This window comes from Schistocerca gregaria, chromosome X, assembly GCF_023897955.1.
Source record: "Schistocerca gregaria isolate iqSchGreg1 chromosome X, iqSchGreg1.2, whole genome shotgun sequence".
Lineage (NCBI taxonomy): Eukaryota > Metazoa > Arthropoda > Insecta > Orthoptera > Acrididae > Schistocerca > Schistocerca gregaria.
Genome location: NC_064931.1, coordinates 212,692,689 through 212,719,813, shown reverse-complemented (window position 1 = coordinate 212,719,813; position 27,125 = coordinate 212,692,689). Strand labels below are relative to the sequence as shown.

The 27,125-nt window shown below is 44.5% G+C and overlaps 1 protein-coding gene across 3 annotated transcripts in view; it reads right to left on the bottom strand.

Moving 5' to 3' along the window:
• Positions 1-27,125, bottom strand: part of LOC126298407 (diacylglycerol kinase 1-like) — a 1,060,073-nt gene that overhangs the window by 320,339 nt on the left and 712,609 nt on the right. For all 3 annotated transcript variants that reach the window (XM_049989725.1, XM_049989723.1, XM_049989724.1), the window contains 5 exons: positions 13,203-13,370; positions 3,161-3,367; positions 2,977-3,026; positions 2,812-2,886; positions 994-1,113 (listed from right to left, as the gene is read on the bottom strand). In XM_049989725.1, the coding sequence (XP_049845682.1) occupies positions 994-1,113; positions 2,812-2,886; positions 2,977-3,026; positions 3,161-3,367; positions 13,203-13,370 (620 nt within the window). The remainder of the gene's footprint in view (positions 1-993; positions 1,114-2,811; positions 2,887-2,976; positions 3,027-3,160; positions 3,368-13,202; positions 13,371-27,125) is intronic.

Below are 27,125 nucleotides of genomic sequence, written 5' to 3'. Positions count from 1 at the left end.
GATTTTTATTATTTTAATAAATGTGTGTGAAAATTAATCAAGTTCTGTTTAAAGTTGGTCACCGTCAATCTGCTACTCTAAGCGTGCAAGTGGCATTTCTATCGTCTGACCTAACGGCAGAAGATAAACACGCCACGATAAGACCACGAGACATATTGCTGACACTCGCCTATTTCCTTAGAGCGACAAGTCAAATAATCTGATGGTGTGTGTACTGAAGGTCTTACAGTACGCACACCACAGTTCGCTAACTAATTCCTAAATATAATATCCCATGCGTCCAGTTCTGTTACGTCTGCCGCACAAGACACTCAAGACACCCCTGTGTACCATATAACATACACAAGCACTTGCAGGCGCAATCAAGAGGAAAACAATTCTTCAAAACATATAGAACTTGCTAGACACTAATGCGAACCTTGTTCTCCACAGGTCGCCCCCCAGACACAGGGAAAATTGGAGTACTCCGCCGACCTCCGCCGGCTTTATAAGGCCAGCGCAGCAGCAGTACAGCCAGTTCCCCGCCGAGCTAGGACCAGCTCCGACGGACCTCACCGACGCTCTTGATGAATAGTCGTTTATATGTTATTTTTTTTCTTTGCATGTATATGGTGGTAGTTCGAGACGTGTCGTTCAGCTTCAATAAACGACATTATACGGAGTGTTCTACAATACTGAGTATTCTTCAAGTTCCAACTACCATTCCGCGGTAAGAGTCAGATAATTCCCGTTATGTGACCATAATCACATTGGAAACCTTTTCACATGAAGCACCTGAGTACAAACGACAACTTCGCCAATATAATACCGTTTTATAGATTGCGTACGCGACACTGCCGCCATGTGTATATGTGCATATCGCTGTCCCGTGACTTTTATCTCCTTATTGCAAATTAAGTTTAAAATGTACAATTAGGATAAAGGAAGTTCCACAAAGGCATTATTTCACGTTTCGTAGTTCTTGTGTGTAGTACAGTTTACAGTGCTACTTACCGATTCGAAGCCCAGGAGAACTAGCAGTGGGATGGTGGTCATGCCACCCCTCTTCCACTCCTCCAGGGACACCGTGCCATCTGCGTCGTAGTCGATCTCCACCATCATGTCCTTCAGGATCTGAAACCGCCACGAGGATCTCACAGTTATTCTCCATATAAAAAAAAGGTTCAAATGGCTCTGAGCACAATGGGACTTAACATCTGTGGTCATCAGTCCCCTAGTACTTAGAACTACTTAAACCTAACTAACCTAAGGACATCACACACATCCATGCCCGAGACAGGATTCGAACCTGCGACCGTAGCAGTCGCGCGGTTCCGGACTGCGCGCCTAGAACCGCGAGACCACCGCGGCCGGCATTGTTCATGTACAGGGCTTTTCTAAAAATATACGTACAATTTCACAAGACTATGTCTTCTACATGACTGAAGCTCAAAAATCGACGTGAATTATAACTTGAGCACCAAAACTAAAATTTTACCTTGTCAAGTAGATTAAGTAGAAAAAAATTGTTTTTGAACACAACCGCAAGGCTTCTTCCTCCGTCCACTCCAGTATTAGTGTCCTCCATCAACAGATGGCAACACTGTGTTCGTTTAGAAAATGGTCGACATTGACGCACGTGTAAGACATCGTTCTGGAATTGAATTCCTTGCAGCAGTTGGTGCAACACTCAACCGTATTCATGAAAGACTGAAGAAGGTGAATGGAGATGCTACGATGGACGACAGCACCGGTTTAGATAATCGTCTCGCCACTGTAGAGAGGCTGGAAGGCGAACGCAGTATCTGATGCAACGCGGAGCAGCCAGACAGTAGACATAACATCCATCGTGTCAACCAAATCATCCTTGACGACCAGCAGGTAACAACAAATGAATTGTCTCGACAGTTATCCATCAGAAAAGGCGGTGTCGCAGCCATTATTAAAAATCTGGGTTACACCAAGACTTGTGCACGCTGGGTACCGAAAATATTGACTGAGCAGAATAAAGAGACCTTTCACCATCAGATTTCTATCTACTCGCCCAAAAATAGGAAGCGTTATTTTCTGACTGGTCCTCGCAGTTAAAGGACTTATGAGTATGCATGTAAAAGATGCACCATTCTGAAACCTGATGGCTTATTTGAAAGTAAAGGCATTGTTGTCCTATACAAACCAAAAGGCGAAAGTAATATGGAGTAGCAGAAATGATATTACGGATAAACTAAACATAGAATTTGGGAACTACGAAGTAGACGAACTACAGGAATTCTTCGACATTGGAAGCAAAATAACGCATTACGGACAAAGAAAGGAAGAGATGAAAACTGGAAAATAAGATAATCGAAGCGTTTGAAACGGGGTGCTATAGAGGACTTTTGATAATCAAGAAGACCTCTAAGGTAAGACATGTGTCGGTTCTCAGTAAACGTGTGGAAAACGTGGATAAGGATGGGAGGAGGGGTTGGTCATGATGATAGGACATGTGTTAAGGAATCATGGGTTAATTTTCAAGGGATCTGTGGATGGTGAAAACCATACGAAAGACGGAAATTGACATATATCCAACAAATAGCTGAGGACTTTGGTTGCGAGATCTACTATGACCTGAAGAGGCTGGCACAGAATAAGAAGTCGTGGCGGGCTGCATCACACCATACAGAAAACTGATGACCGAAAAATTTCAATTTAAAACATCCTACGCATAAATTAAAACGCACTTCAAGTTCGTATCTTCATTCATGATGAAGGTATAGTCCAGTGACATTTTGTTGATCTTTTTGAAACATGTATTTAACTGTCAGCTTGACTATGGATGATAGGTTGACTCACCGGCTTCAACTCAGAGGCATCCCATCCTAGGTACTCTGCTACATTCATCATTTGGTTTACGATACAGTCGATTTCCTGCAAAAAAGAAAAAAAAGAAAACTGTTAACGGAAGCTTTTTAGAGACATGTAGATAATTTTACTGTATTAACAATCGTTGCAACTTACATCAGTGTCCAGTACACCATTACCGTCCGTGTCGTATAGACGGAACATAACTGGAAATGAAAATAACATTTGTATAATAAAAAAGTGTAATTAAATTATAATTGGTTACACGTTTACTATTATTGAACAATTGCAGTCAGCTAATAGGTCTACCAACTAACTGAGGCACGTAGACAGTACTCACACTCTAATTTGTCTTCCGGCCGTCCTCCTTCTATGAGGGACAAGTAACAGATGATGTCTTTGAGAGGAACAGTCACCGACCGGACGTCAAGCTCCTCTCGTTTGTATTTCACTTTTACTTTCTCTTTTTCTCTTTCTTTGTGTCTGTCTTTGTCTTTGTCTTTGATTCTTCTCTTTGGTATAGCACCTTTCGACTCTGGAAGAGAAACTGTAAGAATCGCGAATTAGACAAGTGATAATACTAAACAGTAGATAGGTAGCCTGTTCAAACAAATGCTTAAAGCAGAGTGAAATTACATAATAAATCCTTGGAGTACCAAGAGGGAGGGGATGGTACTTTACGTCCACCTTTCGAAAATATACTTTATATTTCAAAATTTTGGAAAAATATTTATTGTTTTTACATCTACATCTACGTGATTACTCTGCTATTCACAATAAAGTGCCTGGCAGAGTGTTCAACAAACTACCTTCAAGCTGTCTCTCTACCGTTCCACTCTCGAACGGCACGCGGGAAAAACGGGCACTTCCAAGTTTTCTGTGCGAGCCCGGATTTCTCTTATTTTATCGTGATGATCATTTCTCCCTATGTAGGTGGGTGCCAACAGAATGTTTTCGCAATCGGAGGAGAAAACTGGTGATTGAAATTTCAAGATCACGTCGCAACGAAAAACGCCTTTGCTTTAATGATTGCCACTCCAATTCACGTATCATGTCTGTGACACTATCTCCCCTATTTCGCGATAATACAAAATGAGCTGCCCTTCTTTGTACTTTTTCGATGTCATCCGTCAGTCCCACCTTATGTGAATCCCACACCGCACAACAATACTCCAGAATAGGGCAGACAAGCGTGGTGTATGCAGTCTCTTTAGTAGACCTGTTGAACTTTCTAAGTGTTCTGCCAATGAGTCACAGTCTTTGGTTTACTCTACTCACAATATTATCTATGTGATCGTTCCAATTTAGTTTATTTGTAATTGTAATGCCGAAGTATTTAGTTGAATTTACAGCCTTCAGATTTGTGTGACTTATCGCGTAATCGAAATTTAGCTGACTTCTTTTAGTACTCATCAGAATAACTTCACACTTTTCTTTATTCAGGGTCAATTGCCACTTTTCGCACCATACAGATATCTTATCTAAATCATTTTGCAAGTCGTTTTGATCATCTGATGACTGTACAAGACGGTAAATGACAGCATCATCTGCAAACAGTCTAAGACGGCTACTGAGGTTGTCTCCTAAGTCGTTAACATAGATCAGGGACAATTGAGGGCCTACAACACTTCCTTGGGGAACGTCGGATATTACTTCTGATTTACTCGATGACTTCCCGTCTATTACTACGAACTGCGACCTTTCTGACAGGAAATCACGAACACAGTCACACAACTGAGGCAATATTCCATAAGCACGCGGTTTGGTTAGAAGACGCTTGTGAGGAACGGTGTCGAAAGCCTTCTGCAAATCGAAAAATATGGACTCAATTTGACATCCCTTGTTGATAGTACTTATTAAATGGTACAAATGGCTCCGAGCACTATGGGACTTAACATCGATGGTCATCAGTCCCCTAGAACTTAGAACTACTTAAACCTAACTAACCTAAGTACAGCACACAAAACCCAGCCATCACGAGACAGAGAAAATCCCTGAACCCTCCGGGAATCGAACCCGGGAACCCGGGCGTGGGAAGCGAGAACGCTACCGCACGACCACGAGATGCGAGCTAGTACTTATTACTTCATGAGTATAATGAGCTAGTTGGGTTTCGAAAGAAAGATATTTTCTGAATCCGTGCTGATTACGTGTCAACAAATCTTTTCCTTCGAGGTACTTCATAATGTTCGAATACAGTATATGTTCCAAAACCCCACTGCAAATCGACGTTAGTGATATAGGCCTGTAATTCAGAGGATTATTCCTACTTCTCTTTTTGGGTATTGGTGTGGCTTGAGCAATTTTCCTGTCTTTAGGTACGGATCTTTCTGTGAGCGAGTGGTTATTTCTCATACCGGATTCCGTAATTGTTTCATATTTTTCAGCGTAACGAAAGCTAGACAGAAACTGCCGCATGACATCAACCATGTGTCTACAACCTGCACTCGTACATTCACTGTGTACATTCCCGTACATGGGAGACATTTTAACTAAAAGTCTCTGGCCAGTGCCTGTGTTGTTCAGAAGTACGTTGTAAGGTCTCTTCGGACAATGTAATATCGTACGTAACAAATGACCGTTGTTACACCTCTACAATTTGTTCGGAAAATCCCGTTACAGATTACTAGGGCTTGTAGAGGGGAGTCAGTATATAAAATTTTAAATTGGAACCCGTGTCCGGAAACTTACTGTTTCCGTGCTACAACCGTTTGGAAATATGTTGGTAACGCTAGCACTTTGAGAAGCAATTGATTAGGGGTGACTCAGTACATCACTTATTTAACAATTACCCTCATTAATAGTCAAAGAAATTTCTCGTGTACTCGTCGAAGGTTTGGTTGGTTCAAATGGCTCTGAGCACTATGGGACTTTCTGCTTTGGCCATCAGTCCTCTAGAACTTAGAACTACTTAAACCTAACTAACCTAAGGACATCACACACATTCATGCCCGAGGCAGGATTCGAACCTGCGACCGTAGCGGTAGCGCGGTTCCAGACTGTAGCGCCTAGAACAGCTCGGCCACTACGGCCGGCTAGACGGGTTGTCTTCAACGTGATGGAATTCGGGTGTGCGATGGCTCCTTGAATCACCACTGTCACGCCTCCTAACGGTGAAGGTACTCTTTCTCAGAGGCGTTCCGTAATTATGGCGAAAAGAGTGTCCAGTCGAGTCGGACGTTGTGGAAACGAATTTGATGAATGCGACGGGCAACTCTTTCATTACCGTCAGCTTCGCCATTCAGAAGGATCATGGGGTTGTATTCTGCAAACGTGTAAACTACCATGGTGTAATAACACTCACAGACACGTGAATCAGCCTCGAACAAGGTCATATAGGTAGGATAAACGTCAAATGACGTCATCCGATCCGACGTAACCGCGCCCCTCATCGTGACCACCCTATCGCGTACCTACCTAGGGAACGTGTTTTCAAACGGTAGCACGTAAACGTTACTATTCGAAATATTATATATTCACCTCCATCTGCAAGGCCTAGAAATTTGTAATGGGAATTTCTGAAAAGTCAATGACAATTAATATAATCTTAATTTTGTTGTCGTGGTTATAAAGTTCCCATCCTCTCTGTGTACACACTACGGAAAATGCATTGTTACTGTTAAGATTGTGCTAAAAGAAATTTTCAGTTTCTGGACTCTACTTAAACATCAGTACCTATTTAGAAAGGATATTTTGAATAATAGTGAACAACAATTAACAAATTTTTATTTTAATCTTTTTTGTGGTGGGCACGGGGTCACCCCATGGTATTATGCCTTGCGTCGGTATTGCTAGTGTCAATGAAGGGAAAAGGCACAACCTACTTGAACTGTCGAAGATATGCCTCCATAGCCAGGGTCAAGATACACTCCTGGAAATGGAAAAAGGAACACATTGACACCGGTGTGTCAGACCCATCATACTTGCTCCGGACACTGCGAGAGGGCTGTACAAGCAATGATCACACGCACGGCACAGCGGACAAACCAGAAACCGCGGTGTTGGCCGTCGAATGGCGCTGGCTGCGCAGCATTTGTGCACCGCCGCCGTCAGTGTCAGCCAGTTTGCCGTGGCATACGGAGCTCCATCGCAGTTTTTAACACTGGTAGCATGCCGCGACAGCGTGGACGTGAACCGTATGTGCAGTTGACGGATTTTGAGCGAGGGCGTATAGTGGGCATGCGGAAGGCCGGGTGGACCGCACCGCCACTTCCCAGCAAATTAGGGACACTGTTGCTCCTAGGGTATCGGCGAGGACCATTCGCAACCGTCTCCATGAAGCTAGGCTACGGTCCCGCACACCGTTAAGCCGTCTTCCGCTCACGCCCCAACATCGTGCAGCCCGCCTCCAGTGGTGTCGCGACAGGCGTGAATGGAGGGACGAATGGAGACGTGTCGTCTTCAGCGATGAGAGTCGCTTCTGCCTTGGTGCCAATGAGGGTCGTATGCGTGTTTGGCGCCGTGCAGGTGAGCGCCACAATCAGGACTGCATACGACCGAGGCACACAGGGCCAACACCCGGCATCATGGTGTGGGGAGCGATCTCCTACACTGGCCGTACACCTCTGGTGATCTTCGAGGGGACACTGAATAGTGCACGGTACATCCAAACCGTCATCGAACCCATCGTTCTACCATTCCTAGACTGGCAAGGGAACTTGCTGTTGCAACAGGACAATGTACGTCCACATGTATCCCGTGCCACCCAACGTGCTCTAGAAGGTGTAAGTCAACTACCCTGGCCAGCAAGATCTCCGGATCTGTCCCCCATTGAGCATGTTTGGGACTGGATGAAGCGTCGTCTCACGCGGTCTGCACGTCCAGCACGAACGCTGGTCCAACTGAGGCGCCAGGTGGAATTGGCATGGCAAGCCGTTCCACAGGACTACATCCAGCATCTCTACGATCGTCTCCATGGGAGAATAGCAGCCTGCATTGCTGCGAAAGGTGGATATACACTGTACTAATGCCGACATTGTGCATGCTCTGTTGCCTGTGACTATGTGCCTGTGGTTCTGTCAGTGTGATCATGTGATGTATCTGAACCCCAGGAATGTGTCAATAAAGTTTCCCCTTCCTGGGACAATGAATTCACGGTGTTCTTATTTCAATTTCCAGGAGTGTATTAATCAGCCTCTTAGGAAAGCACATTGGTTGCATAGGATCAGCGTAGTAATATCGGTCGCCGAGGAGGCGTGGCCGAATGGTATTCAGGCGCTGTCGTCTTTGAACGTGTCTGGTCACACTATGAATGAAGTTGCCCGATTTGTTGGTGCATCAACGTGGACTATCCAGCGGATCTACTAGGAATACTTTAGCTGGGTAACACAGTGTAAGAACTGTGCCTGTAAACAGATAGACGGCCGTTGTGGCCGAGCGGTTCTAGGCGCTTCAGTTCCTAACCGCGCTGCTGCTAAGGTCGGAGGTTCGAATCCTGCCTCGGGCATGGAAGTGTGTGATGTCCTTAGGTTAGTTAGGTTTAAGTAGTTCTAGGGGACTGATGACCTCAGCAGTTAAGTCCCATAGTGCTCAGAGCCATTTGAACCATTTTTGTAAACAGATCCTCACCGACAAGAACTGCAGACAAGTGCCACGCCTTGTCAATGACAAAAGGGTTCAAGAAAGACGGGAATTGCTTTTTTCAGTGAATTCAGGTCCATCTCAAACAGTTTCGGAGCAAAATCTGCATCCGCAACTTACCAATGATACGTATAGATGATTCTGCACTGATCAGCCACAACATTATGACCACCAACCTACTGAAGATACAAACCAGTTCAGGTGATAGCAGCGTCACCTGAGGAAGAATGACTACTAGTCAAGACACACGCACGGTGCATGTACTATCTGCGAGCGTGCTGTCCGTGTGTAGAATAGGGAAGGCGCGCGATGTATTTGAGTTTGACCGAAGGGCAGATTGTGATGACCTGGAGGTTCGGCAGGAGTATTTCAGAAACTGCACGACTCGTCGGGTGTTCGAGGAGTGCTTTAGTGAATGTCTTCAAACGTGGCAAAAGCAAGGTGAAACAATGTTCGGACTCCTCATTACATATGTCGGATGTCGTAGGCTGGGTAGACTGGTTAAACAGGACAGACAGCGAACTGTGGCGGAACTAACACCAGACTTTAATGCTGCGCTGAGTACAAGTGCTCCGAACAGTCTAACGATGGGCCTGCGCAGCCAACGACCCATGCATGTGCAAATGTTAACAGCACGACTTCGACAACTACGACTGAAATGGGCACCTGACGATTGGCACTGGACGCAGTGGCATAGCGTTCATGGTCTGATGAATCTCAATACATTCTTTATCATGCCGACGGGAGGGCGCTAATCTGTCTTCTTCCATGGAAATAGCTCGTTGACACCTGTTCTGTGGGACGGAGACACTCTGGCGGTGGCTCCATTATGCTCTGTGGAACATTCTTGCGGGTATCTATGAGCGAGTTCAGCTCATGCAAGTTACCATGACGGCCAAGGAGTATCGTACACTCGTTGTAGACAACGTACACCCCTTCATGGCAATCATATTTCCTGCCGGCAGTAGCATTATGCACCATGTCACAAGGCCAGGAGTGTGATGGAGTGGTTCGAGGAACACAGTGGCGAGCTGCAATAGATGTACTGCCCTCCCCCCCAATTCACCAGATCTGAGCCCGATCGAAGACATCTGGAATGTGACTCAACTTGGCGTCAGAGATCATGCGCCCCCCCCCCCCCCCTCCCCCAGAACTTACGGGAATTAGGTGACTTGTGTGTGCAGACGCCTTATCAACTCTCTCCAGTGTCCCACCAAGGCCTCATTGCTTCCATGCCACGACTCCCCGCCTTTGTTACCTGTGTCAAAGGTGGACATAACAGCTATTAGGTAGGTGGTCAAAATGTTCTAGCTGACCGATATATACATGTGAGAACAACGGAATTTTTCGTGCAGTTTTACTGAACGAGGAACGGAGTGGAGTAGGGATGCCGGTTGTCGCTGAAACAACCGTTTTTCGGTTATATCGTTTTTTCACGCCATATTAACATAAGTGTCAAATCTGTTCAAAATAATCGGTCTATGAAAAAACTCATTTTCGGTTTTTATTCCTATCACTTCCTGTAATAAACGCAGAAATCGAAGGTAGATTGAAACAGTTTTACTGTCTCAGTTTCAAGATACATATAAGCAAAATATTAAATTATATACGAAAATAAAACAAAACTAAGTCCGTCCACCATTCGCTGCTTTTCTTGAAAGGTGGTAAGTGGCTGAACACTGCAGATCTCAGCAGTAGTCTCCTATTGATTCTAATTTTACGAAATTCTGCTACAAATGATGTAATTCTGTAGCATATCACTATTTGAGCATTACGAATAGACAGTGCTAAAGGGTGAAAACTGGGGTTGGAGAACTCCGTTTTTCAAGGGCTACAAGCAAATAAAGGCATTTTATATGGACACAGGCAGCAAATCAGCTACTTCCTATTTTTATTGTAAACAATGAATTAATTGTTGTTAAGTTTTTAATTTATTACTGTTAACATAATTGCCTTCCTGTTTTATTATTTCATAGAAAAGGTAGACAAATATTCAATCTTTTAAAAGGGGATGAAGTATTGTACTTCACTGCTACGTCAGTTCATTAAAATATTTGCAGGCTAGTGTTGGAGCCATTCTGCAATACAACGCATGTCCGACGACGACAGCAAGAAACTACCGTCCATACGGTGGAAAGTCCTGTACTCTGAAAGTACACGCGTATTATAAGCCACGACACACGGCAACAGGGACACTATTGTCTTAGCAATGCTGTACGAATTCTTATGTCACGAGATTGCTATTAAAACAACATTGATCGTTTTTTCCATTTTCAAATTTCAAACCAATGCAAATTTTACGAATAAAAATTACTCCTTTTTTTAAAAAAAAGTTTATTTAAAAACGAAAAATTATAACATTGTTGCTGTGACTAATTAATATTTCAGTATTTTTACTTGCTTATTAATCAGAAACAAAGAAACACCAGTTATAACCGAGACCAAACAAACACTGAAAAATACCGGGTATTTAATACTAAAATACCGGTATCGGTTTTAAACGGTCTCTTTTTCCCCGTATCTAGAGTGGAGGAGGAAATCTCTGAACCATTGATGGAAATTTCAGTGTCAGGACGAGAGCAATTACTGATCGTCAGTTGTAAATGTGAGGTAATGGAGACCTTTAACAAAAAATTAAAAAGAAATTGATGCACTGCCACACAATTATCTGTGAAAGGAGTACGTATAGCGAGGCCAGTAGAGGCCCATAGCAAAGTACCAGAGGCCAAATGTACTCTTCGCAGTCTCTCCCGAAACTTTAAGTTCAGTATTATATACACGGCAGGAGTTGCTAAAATACGTATTTTGAGGTAAGGCATTATTTGTGGGAAGTGAATATTTAGGGTGATACGAGAGGCTGATAACAGTTTGCGACTCTTCATAAACAACGTTCAGCCTCATCGATGTCTGGGGCTCTACCTTGAAAAACAACACATGATCTTCTGTGGTGTATCAACAGTGAAGTTCATTTCTAATTACAATTCACGACATTTTATTGAAGATGTAACATTACACTTTACAGAATCTGAGAGACATGCATTTAACCCTTTGTCTACCAACAAAAAAACCTTTCTTCGAATTATCATTTTCTTAACACAGGTAAAATCAGGTACATAAGAAATTGAAATAAATTCTAGTATTTTCAGCAAAAATGTTATAGGCCTACAGAATTTGGGTTGCATTAGATTTTACAGCGAAACCACTGATAAACAGGGAATTGATAACTTGTTGTTGTACTTTGTTAAACAGTTCTTATTATTAGCCATGCAGAGTCCAACATCATAATTCTGGAACATTCATTTGGTATATGGCGTGACCCACTTTGCTACACGACAAAGCACATCCTCTGAATCAGGCAGCTACATTGCTTCCTCACGTGGCAGCCGCAGCTAATACCGGCTATTCACGAGCCGGTCCTATTGCACGAGGTCAGCATATGCGCTAGCCAATTGACCACCGTTGATTGCATGTCACTTCACTGGTGCAATAGGACTGCATATGCTACGCCTCCTTCGCCAAGACACATCTCAGCACTGTTGCCAATCTTCGATGTATTATTTGAAACCGGAAAACGGTGCCAGAGTGTTACTTGGATTTATGGATTCGTCAACCGCCTCCACTTTTTGTTGGGTTATGAGATGACAAAAAAAAGTCTCACAAGATTTCATAAGTGGTGAGATGATTTGTTTATTACGATAGCTGATTCGTAACGATGAAATGAGGCACACAAACCGTCATTTTAAAGACACAGTAACATTTAACGCAAACTCAAGATCTCTGATCTGTATAATTACAGACAGCTTACAGACAGCGGAGCACATAAGTATGAGCTATGCAAGTAACCTTTCGGTCAGGAAAGGCAGGAAACAGACAGTATCTGATCAAAAGTATCTCGAGACCTATTAGTGGCCATTAACATGGGGTGTGTCCAATATTCAGCTTTATGACAGCTTGAACTTTAGTGGGGATACTTCCATACGATGTCTGAAGGTCTGTGAAGGAATGGCTGCCCGTTATTCGTCAAGAAACGAAACAAAGAAGGTAGTGATGTTGGATGATGGGGCCTGTAGCAAAGTCTACGTCCTAACTCCACACAAAGGTGCTCCATTGGGTTTAGGTTGGGATTCTGGATAGACCAGTTTATTACTGGAATGTTGTTGTCCACAAACTATTGCCTCGTCGTCTTCGAATTGTTCCCTTTCTATATGCAGTGCACAATGCAGTAAATATTCTTCCGCATTTAAAATTTTCTTAGGCGGCATAATGGGACCACAACCTAACCACTAAAACCACCACCCTTACCTCCTCCGTAATTGGCTGTTGGCACCACACATGATGGCAGGTAACACTCTCCAGGCATTCGCCAAACCCAAACCCTTCCATCGGACTGCGTGATTCATCATTGTAAATAACTCGTTTCCAACCATCCATTGCCCGCATCTCGTGGCCGTGCGGTAGCGTTCTCGCTTCCCGCGCCCGGGTTCGATTCCCGGCTGGGTCACGGATTTTCTCTGCCTCGTAATGGCTGGGTGTTGTGTGATGTCCTTAGGTTAGTTAGGTTTAAGTAGTCCTAAGTTCTAGGGGACTAATGACCATAGATGTTAAGTCCCATAGTGCTCAGAGCCATTTGAACCAACCATCCATTTATTTCGAAACCAACTGGCCACAATATCGGGTTGAGTGCTTGAGATTTGTGTCAAGGCTATTACTTGTGATAAACTAAAGCACAGGCAAAAACGAAAAATCTACTCTTGCTCATTCACTATAATTAGTGAAAAATTTGCAGGTAACCTTATATTTACCTTCTAGTCTGCCATTGGTGAAGGCAGATGTACTGGATTTCTTAGATGATGTCCTAGACGCCTCGTGGCTGGGAGATACCTCTGGTCCCTTTCGCTCGTGTACGTCGTAACACGACTGAGACGTCTGCGTCACCTTCATCAGAGGGTGAACGGCTGCGCCGACGCTTCCTGCGGAACGAGAATTACAACTTACCACTCATGCACTGTATGCCAGCATGGAAAAGAATTAGACCTCAGCTTGGCAGGACATGTCGATAGCAGCAGCTGTTATTCTAGCGCACGCTGCAACTTGTCTTATAACATAGTTTCCCATCCAGTGGTCAAGTGGTTCACCAAAACTCTTTTTCCATAATAGCAAGTTTCGAGTCCAGGGCTATTACTGGTTCATTATTACCTGCTAAATTGTCGCAATAATAACAATAACAACAACAACTCTTAGTATTATTTTAAAATTAAATTGACCCTATTATGCCCCTTCTTACATATATATGTAAATTCTGGAATTTATGACATTATTTCCACAATAAATTAATATTTACCGTGAAAATCCGATTTTACAGTCATGTAGTAACGTTAGGAATTCATCGAAATTTCGTCGGACAGCTTCTTTGTGTTCTAGCAATACTAACGGTAGTACCACGACCCGGCTAGTGACGGTTATGTAGAGGTCAGGCGTTTGATTTTCAACAATAGCTCACATCTTCTTTCCTCGTGGGAAATGTAGTGAGTCGTCAGTTGTGTATTAGAATCGTTACTGTTCAGATTAAAATGGATAACTCGTTGAAAAGCGGAAGTTTCAAAGGGCAACAAGGTTTAAGCAAATCGCAAGCTAGTTTTGTGTCAACAGGTCATTCAGCTTCTAGTGATGTGCGTCAGTCCCACAAAACTGAAACTTGTGTAACGAAAAGAAAGTGCGATGGTAACTACACAGGGTTTGGATTTTCATATGTAGGGGACAAGGACTACTGAACAAGACCACAGTGAGTTGTTTGTGGCGACATTCTTGTTAACAGTACTCTGAAACCTCCGCTTAAACCCCACGTAGAAGCTAAGCAGCGCACCTACATAAACAAATTTGCTGACTTTTTCTTCATTCTTTACGCGAAAACCTAACGAGAGGAAAAATGATTTACCTACTTTTGTAGCCGTTGCAAACAGTGACAATGAGAATGCTCTTGAAGCCTCTTCTCACATAAGCTACAGAATTGATAAAACTGCAAAACCTCATTCAATAACTGAAGATTCAGTGCAGCAAATAAATGATGTAGTACGACGCAAGCTTGGAGAATCTTTCACAATAGAAGTCAATATGGTACCATCCGCGAATACAGTGAACCGCCGTATTAAAGAGATGTCAAACTATGTCGAAAACGAAATTTTGGAAAGAGTTCGTGTTAGTCCTTCTTTTGCGATTCAACTTGACGAATCGACTGATGTTGCCAATTTAGCTATTTTTACTTTTCGTCCATTATATTAATGGGGAGTCTGTAGAAGAGAAGCTATTATTCTACAGACCCTTAAAACAGAGAACTGCTGAGGAAATATATTTAAGTTAACCGACGCATATTTTCGCGAAAATTCAATAGACGGGACTCGCTGTGTAGGCATTTGCTCAGATAGTGCGAAATGTATGGCGGGGTGTTATGCAGGGTTTCTTACAAAAGAGAAATCGGTAGCGCTTCTAGGACACATGTTGCATACATAAACAGGCCCTTATTTCTAAACACGTGCCCTATGGATTGAAATCTGTGCTGAAGGATGCAGTGAAAATAATTGATTTTGCTAAGGTTCGTCCTACACATTTCTGCATATTTGCAGGCTTTGTGACGAAATGGGAAAGCATTTATAAGAGTTTACTGTCTCACACTGAAGGTAGGTGACTATCACAAGGTAGAACTATTTCCAGACTAGATGAAGTTCATGTTTTTCTCATGAGCCACACCTTCCGCAAAGGAAAGTGCATGGAAGACGAAACCTGGTTTCTCAAAAACTAACAGTTTAAGCTTAGTACTCCAGTGGTCAAACATAAACGTTTATATTGAGTAATTCCGTATCGGATCATCCATTAAAAAACTTAATTTTTGGGGAGCGTATTTCAATAGGAGTCAAACCGAGTGCTTTGACACCCTTCACGACCTCCTAGTAGAAAATCATCGTCCTTTGGATGAAAATGTCAAGAACATGGTTAAAGAACATTTGAAAAGACGTGGAAAAACGTTCAGAGACTATTTCCCTACTATGTCCAATAATAACAACTACACTCCTGGAAATTGAAATAAGAACACCGTGAATTCATTGTCCCAGGAAGGGGAAACTTTATTGACACATTCCTGGGGTCAGATACATCACATGATCACACTGACAGAACCACAGGCACATAGACACAGGCAACAGAGCATGCACAATGTCGGCACTAGTACAGTGTATATCCACCTTTCGCAGCAATGCAGGCTGCTATTCTGCCATGGAGACGAGCGTAGAGATGCTGGATGTAGTCCTGTGGAACGGCTTGCCATGCCATTTCCACCTGGCTCCTCAGTTGGACCAGCGTTCGTGCTGGACGTGCAGACCGCGTGAGACGACGCTTCATCCAGTCCCAAACATGCTCAATGGGGGACAGATCCGGAGATCTTGCTGGCCAGGGTAGTTGACTTACACCTTCTAGAGCACGTTGGGTGGCACGGGATACATGCGGACGTGCATTGTCCTGTTGGAACAGCAAGTTCCCTTGCCGGTCTAGGAATCGTAGAACGATGGGTTCGATGACGGTTTGGATGTACCGTGCACTATTCAGTGTCCCCTCGACGATCACCAGAGGTGTACGGCCAGTGTAGGAGATCGCTCCCCACCCCATGATGCCGGGTGTTGGCCCTGTGTGCCTCGGTCGTATGCAGTCCTGATTGTGGCGCTCACCTGCACGGTGCCAAACACGCATACGACCATCATTGGCACCAAGGCAGAAGCGACTCTCATCGCTGAAGACGACACGTCTCCATTCGTCCCTCCATTCACGCCTGTCGCGACACCACTGGAGGCGGGCTGCACGATGTTGGGGCGTGAGCGGAAGACGGCCTAACGGTGTGCGGGACCGTAGCCCAGCTTCATGGAGACGGTTGCGAATGGTCCTCGCAAATACCGCAGGAGCAACAGTGTCCCTAATTTGCTGGGAAGTGGCTGTGCGGTCCCCTACGGCACTGCGTAGGATCCTACGGTCTTGGCGTGCATCCGTGCGTCGCTGCGGTCCGGTCCCAGGTCGACGGGCACGTGCACCTTCCGCCGACCACTGGCGACAACATCGATGTACTGTGGAGACCTCATGCCCCACGTGTTGAGCAATTCGGCGGTACGTCCACCCGTCCTCCCGCATGCCCACTATACGCCCTCGCTCAAAGTCCGTCAACTGCACATACGGTTCACGTCTACGCTGCCGCGGCATGCTACCAGTGTTAAAGACTGCGATGGAGCTCCGTATGCAACGGCAAACTGGCTGACACTGACGGCGGCGGTGGACAAATGCTGCGCAGCTAGCGCCATTCGACGGCCGACACCGCGGTTCCTGGTGTGTCCGCTGTGCTGTGCGTGTGATCATTGCTTGTACAGCCCTCTCGCAGTGTCCGGAGCAAGTATGGTGGGTCTGACACACCGGTGTCAATGTGTTCTTTTTTCCATTTCCAGGAGTGTAGATTCGCAATCCCTTCGAAGAGTGAATCATTCTAGAATCCACATTAACTATAAATGTAACAAAGCAGCTTCTTGAAAATTCCACTGAATTTCAGTGTCAGGAAAGTTAAAAATCTTTGTCATTAATTAGTTTTGGTTAAGCTTAAAGGAACGCCCAGAGTTATCGAATAATGCCGTAACCACCTTGTTATCGTTTTCATCCACATATTTGTAGGATAAGTCATTTTTATATGATTATTTAAAAAATAAATACAGAAACAGAGTATTATGCTGAATGTGATTTTAGACTTCATTTACATCTTGTGGTTCCTTACTTTAAAGCTCTGTGCCTTGGAAAACAGGCTACACTAGGCCTACAAGTTTTGTAAATTTTAAGCCGTAACTACAGTGACTTTAGGTTTAAATGGTTACGGATTAAGTTAACTTGAGTTTATTAAACTTTTATTTGGAATGAGTCGAAAAAGGTTGAGAACCGCTGTGTTAGAAGATGGGTTGAAGAAACGGAATTGTGGATTTATAGATAGGTGTTGAGTACGTTTCTCTTTTAATTTCAAGGACAAAACACAAAGAATACTAGATTTTACAAGCACAAGATTGTTATGAGAATCTAAGGAGATGTAAAGGGAACAGTAGTTGAGACGTTATTCAGTATGTGCCTAGAGCAAGCATTAAAGGAAACCGAAAAGACAGTGTCTTGACAAGATGTTATAAGAGGTTGGGAGAACGAGACAATAACTGAACGAAAGAAATAGTTTCTTGGTTGAAATGGCTCTGAGCACTATGGGACTTAACTACTGTGTTCATCAGTCCCCTAGAACTTAGAACCACTTAAACCTAACTAACCTCAGGACATCACACACATCCATGCCCGAGGCAGGATTCGAACCTGCGACCGTAGCAGTCGCGTGGTTCCGGACTACGCGCCTAGAACCGCTAGACTATCACGGCCGGTAAATTGTTTCTTGAAAAGAAGTAAAAGAAGTCACGCAGAGCCAAGGGGATTCTATTAGGAAATGAGACACTAAAAGCAGCAATTAGGAAGTGATTAAGATGCTTGCATAGGGTAGACTAGCGTGGACATCTGCATCGAATAAGTCTAGACCACAACAACAGCGCCATCTGTTGTCACCGATGCATGTAACGCGATGCTGTTATGGGGTTTATGGGTCCGCCTTCATGCAGACACTTACAGGGTGGCGCACGAAATGTGTTACCAATTGTTTCTTTCACAATTTACGACGCACACTAGCTATCCCGCTGGGATCTCTACAGCAGTACCAGCAGAGCTTGGAAAAACAAATGACGTGTAATTCACAATACTGCGGCTAGGAGACTAGTAAGCAGCAATGGCTGACAATGGAAGACTGACGACAGAGCAACGATAGGCAATTGTGTTACTTTCTCATGAACAGTTTAACACACGATGGATCCCTTGCAAGAAGACCATCCACAAGTTGTACAATAAATTTGTACAGGAAGGAACAGTATTGGAAGCGAAGTGACCTCGGTCTAAGCCTTGTTTGTTCGCCGGAGAATATTGAAGCGGTACGAGTTCCTGTACAAAGAATTCCCGGGAAATCGTGTAGAAAGGCAGCAGTGCCACTTGGGAATATGCAGACGCCCCGTTCAACGCAATCTTAAAAGTTACCTCCGTACCTACCCATACAAGATGACATGTGCACAGAAGCTCACTGAAGAACACAAGCAGCAGAGATTACTGTTTGCTTAGTGGGTGGAGGATAGGGAAGAAACTCTCAACTTTTGGTTTTCAGACGAGGCGCATTTTAATTTTGACGGTGTGGTTAAAAAACAAAATGTACGCTTTTGGGCCACTGGAAACCGACAAGTCCTTCATGAACGACAACATCATGCTCCGAGGATTACAGCGTGGGCAGCAATTTCCAGTCACGGACTTATTGGACCCTTTTTCTTTGAAGAAACTGTGAACAGCGAGAGTTATTTGAGGATGCTTCGCAATAGCTTCATATTTATTAAATATGGTCAGATTTTGGCCTTGGGGCACTCCCTTGTTACGGACCAGGGTTTTACTCATACAGTATCTTGTAAATTTCATTCATTTAAGAAATAACAGTATTTTTAACACAAGATATGGTAGTAAAATTATATAAATAGAATTGAAAGTGATTCGAAACAAGATATGACTGCAGCTTAGGAGAATGTGAATAACTGTACTCCAGTGCCACACCTTAACACCTAGAAAATTTGGGTTTTTCGTTTATGTCTGTAATTACTATTCTCTCGGCCATCTGATTGACTGCGATCTCCCGTTCACGTGCTTTTATTGGGAGATAATCCTTGATAAGTGTGTTTTTCCCATGACATACAGCTGCAAAAGTTTCTGCCTTCGACAGTGGACCTGCTACATGTTACTGCCGAAAGCGAGGTGGTTTCCTATGTGGCTTCTGCGACCGTAGTTGTTTGACTAACAGCAATGCTACCTTTTTTTGTAGTAGAAAACTAAGTATTCTCTCTTCCCACTACTCTTGTCTCCATTCTATTAATCGTCTGCAGAGTTCTCCATGTTGTCTATCCCTAGTGTCTCCGAATTCTTTCAGCAGTGCTGCTCAGTAACCACTGGAGCGTCGGTTATTCCTTGCGTTTTAATATCCTTGTTGTCCGCCTCCGGTAGCTGAGTGGTCAGCACGACAGAATATCATTCCTAAGGGACCGGCGTTCGATTCCCGGCTGGGTCGGAGATTTTCTCCGCTCAGGGACTGAGTGTTGTGTTGTCATCATTTCATTCCCATCGACGCGCAAGTCGCCGAAGTGGCTTCAAATCGAAAGACTTGCACCTGGCGAACGGTCTACCCGACGGGAGGCCCTAGTCACACGACAGTATCTTTGTTAATACATATCGATAAAACAAATATCAATTTAGATTTATATGGGACCGTTCTATCGAATGGGCACGTAAAATTCCAATTTAAAAGTAATTTTGTTTGTAGCGAGAAACAAACAGCAGCAATCTGCCGACAGTGGGCGTGGCATGAAATGTGTGATGAACAGTATTTGTTTGGGTTGATCCAAGTTCCATGTTGCGAAATGGAATTGCAAACACCTGGCGAAACACGAGAGTAAAAACCCCTGACGAACCTTAGGAAGGACACCCAGGGTACACTGAAGCGCCTAAGAAACTGGTATAGGCATGCGTATTTTAATACAGAGATATTTAAACGTACGGCACTGCGGTTGGCAACGCCTGTGTAAGACGACAAGTGTGTGGCGCAGTTGTTAGATCGGTTACTGCTGCTACAATGGCAGATCATCAAGATTTGATTGAGCTTTAACGTGGTGTTATAGTCGGCGCACGAGCGATGAGAAACAGCAACTCCGACGTAGCGATGATGTGGGGATTTTCCCGTACGACCATTTCACGAGTGTACTGTGAATATCAGAAATCCGGAAAACGTCAAATATCCGACATCGCGGCGGCCGGAAAAGGATCCTGCAGGAACAGGGCCAAAGACGACTGAAGAGAATCGTACAACGTGACAGAACATCAACCGTTCGGCAAATTGCTGCCGACTTCAGTGCCGGGCCATCTACAAGTGTCAGCGTGCAAACCATTCGACGAAACAACATCGATACGGGCTTTCGGAGCCGAAGGCCCACTCTTGTAGCCTTGATGACTGAACAAAACGAAGCTCGTCCAAATCGACATTGGATTGTTGATGTCTAGAAACATGTTGCCTGGTCGGAGGTGTCTAGTTTCAAAATATACCGAACAGATGGACGTGTACGGGTATGGAGACAACTTCATGAATCATGTCAACAGGGGACTGTTCAAGCTGGTGGAGGCTCTGTAATGGTGTGGGGCGTGGGCAGTTGGAGTGATATGGGACTCCTGATACGTCTAGATAAGACTCTGACAGGTGTCACGTACGTAAGCATCCTGTCTGATCACCTGATTATATTCGTGACCATTGTGCATTCCGACGGACCTGTCAAACTCCAGCACGACAATGCGACACCCCACACGTCCTGAATTGCTACAGAATGGTTCCAGGAACACTATTCAGAGTTTAAACACTTCTGATGCCAACCAAACGCCTCAGAAATGAACATTATTGAGCATATCTGTGATGCCTTGCTACATGCTGTTCTCCACCTTCTCGTCCTCTTACGGATTTTTGGACAGCCCTGCAGGATTCATTGTCTCAGCACTACTTCAGACATTATTCGACTCCCTGCCACGTCGTGTTGCGGAACTTTTGCGTGCTCGCGAAGGCCCTACACGATATTAGGTAGGTGTATCAATTTATTTGGCTCTTCCGCGTATATACACTGCGCAGCAAAATTAATGGTTTGCTGTTTTTAAAACCCGTAATTATCTTCCATTGCGAAGTTTGAAATTCGGCTCAATGATGCCTACAAGCTTCCTCCGTAATAGAGAAAATTCGTGGTGGCCTGCGACGTGGGTTAGGCAACCCACTGGGTACGGCTTGCCTTCCTTCAGTCGCTAAAGCAGCCGCAAAGCTGATTTGGTGTCGAAGTTTCTAGCAAGTACATTTGTAACGTTCTCAACAATGTTGCGGAGGTGGTACCGAGGGGGTTGCCAAACTGGGGGTGATGGTGGGGATGGTTGTGGGGGGTGGGGAGGATCTTACAGGGACCCTTTATTGTTTTATTTACACACATGTTAATCTTGCACCCCAAAAAATGTGTGTGAAATCTTGTGGGACTTAACTGCGAAGGTCATCAGTCCGTAAGCCTACAAACTACTTAACCTAAATTATCCTAAGGACAAACACAAACACAAGCACCCATGCCCGAGGGAGGACTCGAACCTCCGCCGGGACCAGCCGCACAGTCCTTGACTGCAGCGCCCTAGACCGCTCGGCTAATGCCGCGCGGCTGTTGCACCCCTGCGAGATCATGTCACAGGACGGTAGAGAACAGGACGGGTGAAAAAGCATAAATACTCTTTGTTGCTTCGGATCACGTGGTTTCAACCTGTACCACGACAACCAAAACTGCGGTCGCGCTGCACTCCAAACGGGTACGATCTGGTTCACTGGGGATGTAGACCCACAATGTCCTTCGAGAATGAAGCAACCGAGGTTGCGAGCAGTGTTAAAGGCTGTCATTAACATCGAACTATCGTTTTCAACCGCTGAGTGAGTGGGAATCAACGTCCCAATGAAAGGGACGGTTTCATTGACGCCCTTATGCCACCCCCTGAGACCTTATCGTGTCTATTCTGAGCGGCGGTGTCTCTGAAATGTTTTCCTGTTTTACTCGGCCGTCCATCAGAAAACCGCATGATTTAAACGCTGGGTGTCTCGATTCTGACCTCCATCTCAGTGACGTCAAAAGATGGGGTGAAATGTGGGTAAGAGGGACTGCGACCACCTCATCGTGTGTCGCTGATCCGGAGGATGGGGTCGCTGGGTGCCGCGCTTGTGCGCCATTACAGAGGAAGCCAATTTTAAATCTAATAGGTCGTAATGGAAGGCTCTCATAGGATTTAGAAGGAATGATCCTTTAATTGTGGTATGGGTGTGTGTGCTGTCCTTAACGTAAGTTAGAGTAAGTAGTGTGTAAGGCTAGGACCGATGACCTCAGCAATTTGGTTCCGTGGAACTTAACACAAATGTGTTGCACAGTGTAGTAGCACTGCTTTAGTTAATTTATCTGGAAGGAGCGTGCTGACCTCAGCCATATGGCAGACGGCACGAAAGCTATCGACTGCAGCATTGCGTAAGGGTGCGTGCACGACTCGGAATGCGTGCCGCAGCACTTGATGTAATTACAGGTGAGTGCGTGGGCGGGTTGCCGTATTCGGACCTCGGCTCCTTCGGGGCATTGGGTAATTTATTACGGTCGTCTCACATGTCAACTTATCGCTATCTTTGTGCTGTGCTGTAAAAGTGTGGTTTTAGATTTCAGCAATGTGCTCCTGTAACCCAAACATGAGGGCGTGATGAAAATTAATGCCTCCGAATTTTTCATGTTAATACTCTTAAAGGTCTTACGTAAAAAAACTTCATTAACATCCTATAGCCGGCCGCTTTGGCCGAGCGATTTTAGGCGCTTCAGTCCGGAACCGCGCTGTTGCTACGGTAACAGCCTCGAATCCTCCCTCGGGCATGAATGTGTGCGATGTCCTTACGTTAGTTAGGTTTAAGTAGTTCTAAGTCTAGGAGTCTGATGACCTCAGATGTTAAGTCCCATAGTGCTTAGAGCCATGTAAACAATTTTTGAACATGCTATGTCTTTATTCTTATGTGTAGAAATTTATTTCTCAGCGTAGTCCCCCTGGTGACGAACACATTTCTCCCAACGAGAGACCAGTTTGTCGATATCGTCGCTATAGAATTCTTGAAAATTCTGATGGAGCCACAACCTCATCTCTGCTTGCGCCGCTTCATCACTAGCAGAGTGAAGCCCTCGAAGGCGTTCTTAAAGTTATGGGAACAGATGAAAGTCGGATGGGGCCAAATCCGGACTGTACGAAAGATGGTCGATGACAGTGAACCAAAGGGGTCGGATTGTTGCGCATGTCGCAGTACTCGTGTGTGGTCCGGCATTGTTATTCTGAAGGAGATGATGCTTCATATGTGGACGAACTCTTCGAATTCGAGCGTTCAGTTTTCTGAGGAGGTCACAGTACCTTGTAGAGTTTAAGATAGTGACACCTGGAACATTCCTGAACACTGAGCATAATGCCTGCTGGTGGCGTGGTCTTGAACGCTTATGGCATTTGTGATACTTTGTCGTGGAACTCCACTAATGAACTCTTGTTTTCGGGATCAAAATGGTAAGTCGAGCTTTTACAGTTTTGTCAAGGTACCTATCATTCTCACGTTACAAACACAGAAGAAGTGGTTGACAGATGTCCAATCTCCTATGTTTCATGTAAGGAGTGAGCATCCGAGGCACCCACAGTGCTCACACTTTACAGTACCACAGTTCTGCAATGACGGTTTGTACACGCTCTCGTGATACGCCACTGATATCTGAGGACTGTGTCTGAGTACATCAACGCAACGCTGATGAGTTTCATTCGTTCCCTTAGGTGGCCGTCCACTCCGATCTCTGTCAGACGCGTTGAGGTTAATACCACCGTTTCCTTTATTACGAGTACGAACAACTCAAAGTCGCACATTACTGATGTCAATACAATCATCACCGTGAAGCGTATTGTTCCTCACACACCGACAAAATAACGTTACACACCACCATGTTACAAGTTACAATTGGGATCCCTCTAGCGGCAGAGTGTCTGCAAACTGCGTCAGCGAAGTAGGAAAGTCGACCGAGGAATATGCATGACAAGTAATTCCTCAACCGATATTGAGAACTGAATAAAAAATTCGGAGACATTAGTTTTCACCTTGCCCTCGTAATGTACACTGCTTGCCTTTAAAATAGCAACTCCATGATGGCGGCATGCAAAAAAAGTCAGATTATCAATATTGTGCCACATGGTTCCATATGCAAATGATTTGTATTTCAGCACCTTCGACAAAGTGTACAGAACCTAAACGATGTCAAAGTTAGAGTAAGGAGGGCTATGCGTGAAGCGTTCAGTGAATTCGAAAGTAAAATTCTATGTACCGACTTGACAGAAAATCCTAGGAAGTTCTGGTCTTACGTTAAATCAGCAAGTGGCTCGAAACAGCATATCCAGACACTCCGGGATGATGATGGCTTTGAAACAGAGGATGACACGCGTAAAGCTGAAATACTAATCACCTTTTTCCAAAGCAGTTTCACAGAGGAAGACCGCACTGCAGTTCCTTCTCTAAATCCTCGCACAAATTAAAAAATGGCTGACATCGAAATAAGTGTCCAAGGAATAGAAAAACAACTGAAATCACTCAACAGAGGAAAGTCCACTGGACCTGACGGAATACCAGTTCCATTCTACACAGAGTACGCGAAAGAACTTGCCCCCCTTCTAACAGCCGTGTACCGCAAGTCTCTAGAAGAACAGAAGGTTCCAAATGATTGGAAAAGAGCACAGGTAGTCCCAGTCTTCAAAAAGGATCGTCGAGCAGATGCGCAAAACTATAGATCTAAATCTCTGACGTCGATCTGTTGTAGAATTTTAGAACATGTTTTTTGCTCGAGTATCGTGTCGTTTTTGGAAACCCAGAATCTACTCTGTAGGAATCACCATGGATTCCGGAAACAGCGATCGTGTGGGACCCAACTCACTTTATTTGTTCATGAGACCCAGAAATTATTAGATACAGGCTCCAAGGTAGATGCTGTTTTCCTAGACTTCCGGAAGGCGTTCGATACAGTTTCACACTGTCGCCTGATAAACAAAGTAAGAGCCTACGGAAAATCAGACCAGCTGTGTGGCTGGATTGAAGAGTTTTTAGCAAACAGAACACAGCATGTTGTTGTCAATGGAGAGACGTCTACAGACGTTAAAGTAACCTCTGGCGTGACACAGGGGAGTGTTATGGGACCATTGCTTTTCACAATATATATAAATGACCTAGTAGATAGTGTCGGAAGTTCCATGCGGCTTTTCGCGGATGATGCTGTAGTATACAGAGAAGTTGCAGCATTAGAAAATTGTAGCGAAATGCAGGAAGATCTGCAGCGGATAGGCACTTGGTGCAGGGAGTGGCAACTGACCCTAAATAGACAAATGTAATGGACTGCGAATACATAGAAAGAAGGATCCTTTATTGTATGATTATATGATAGCGAAACAAACACTGGTAGCAGTTACTTCTGTTAAATATCTGGGAGTATGCGTGCGGAACGATTTGAAATGGAATGATCATATAAAATTAATTGTTAGTAAGGCGGGTACCAGGTTGAGATTCATTGGGAGAGTCCTTAGAAAATGTAGTCCATCAACAAAGGCGGTGGCTTACAAAACACTCGTTCGACCTATACTTGAGTATTGCTCGTCAGTGTGGGATCCGTACCAGATCGGGTTGACGGAGGAGATAGAGAAGATCCAAAGAAGAGCGGCGCGTTTCGTCACAGGGTTATTTGGTAACCGTGATAGCGTTACGGAGATGTTTAGCTAACTCAAGTGGCAGACTCTGCAAGAGAGGCGCTCTGCATCGCGGTGTAGCTTGCTCGCCAGGTTTCGAGAGGGTGCGTTTCTGGATGAGGTATCGAATATACTGCTTCCCCCTACTTATACCTCACGAATGTAAAATTAGAGAGATTCGAGCGCGCACGGAGGCTTTCAGACAGTCGTTCTTCCAGCGAACCATACGCGACTGGAACAGAAAAGGGAGGTAATGACAGTGGCATGTAAAGTGCCCTCCGCCACACACCGCGGAGTATGAATCTAGATGTAGAGTAACGCCGTCTACATTCCGTGTATAAGGACAGATTACTCAGCATCTTTCTCATCCAAAAATCTCATTTGAATGTTTTGTTGTGTGTAATAAGATATTTTTTTGCCTAATGTAAGAAGGAGAAACCTCTACCATTGGCAGAATTGTGGCCCATCGACAGGGCAGATTATCGTTTCAAGATACTTCTTTCCGCGTTGGTCACTGGATCTTACTGCTCTACAGGAGTAGCATTGTGCCGGAGAGCAAAGACATGTTGCTCTCTCAGCTGTGGAACGTAGTACAGCAACCCCATGTACTTTGGGTCAGCAAGTGGACATATTTGTTGAAAAAAGTGTATCCACACGAACAGTGCGACGATACCTGTAGCTCCACGGACTATCAGCAACCGACCATTGTTGCAGGTTCTCTGGAGGTGACAGCAGAAAAAGTGTCGCAGATAGTGGTGCGCCCGTCGACACTGTACACATGTTTGGCAAGATGGCTAGTGGTCGGCTTCAGTTTATAGGGAGGATACTAGGAATGTTGTACTCATTTATAAAGGAAATCACGAACACAACACTTGCGTTCTGGATCCTCACCGTGTCGAATCCAAGAAAGACAAGAGCAATTCAGACGTTTGTTGCAAAATTTGTCACAGAAATAACGCCTGTATTATAAAAATGCTCCGTGCAGTCAAATGAAAATCCTACGAGGGAAAAAGACGTTCTTTTCGCAGAACGTAATTGAAAAAGTTTAGAGAATTGACATTTGTGACAGACTGCAGAACGATTCTACTGCCACGCATGGTGCATAGCAGAGGGTGACTTGTTCTGAGGATGGTTAATCCCTTTTCCTGTTCCACTCGCAAATGGAACGAGGGAAAAGAGACTGTCTTTATGCTTTCGTACGAGCCCTGATTTCTCTTTCGTTGGCTTCGCGGTCGTTCCGTGAGATGTATGTTGGT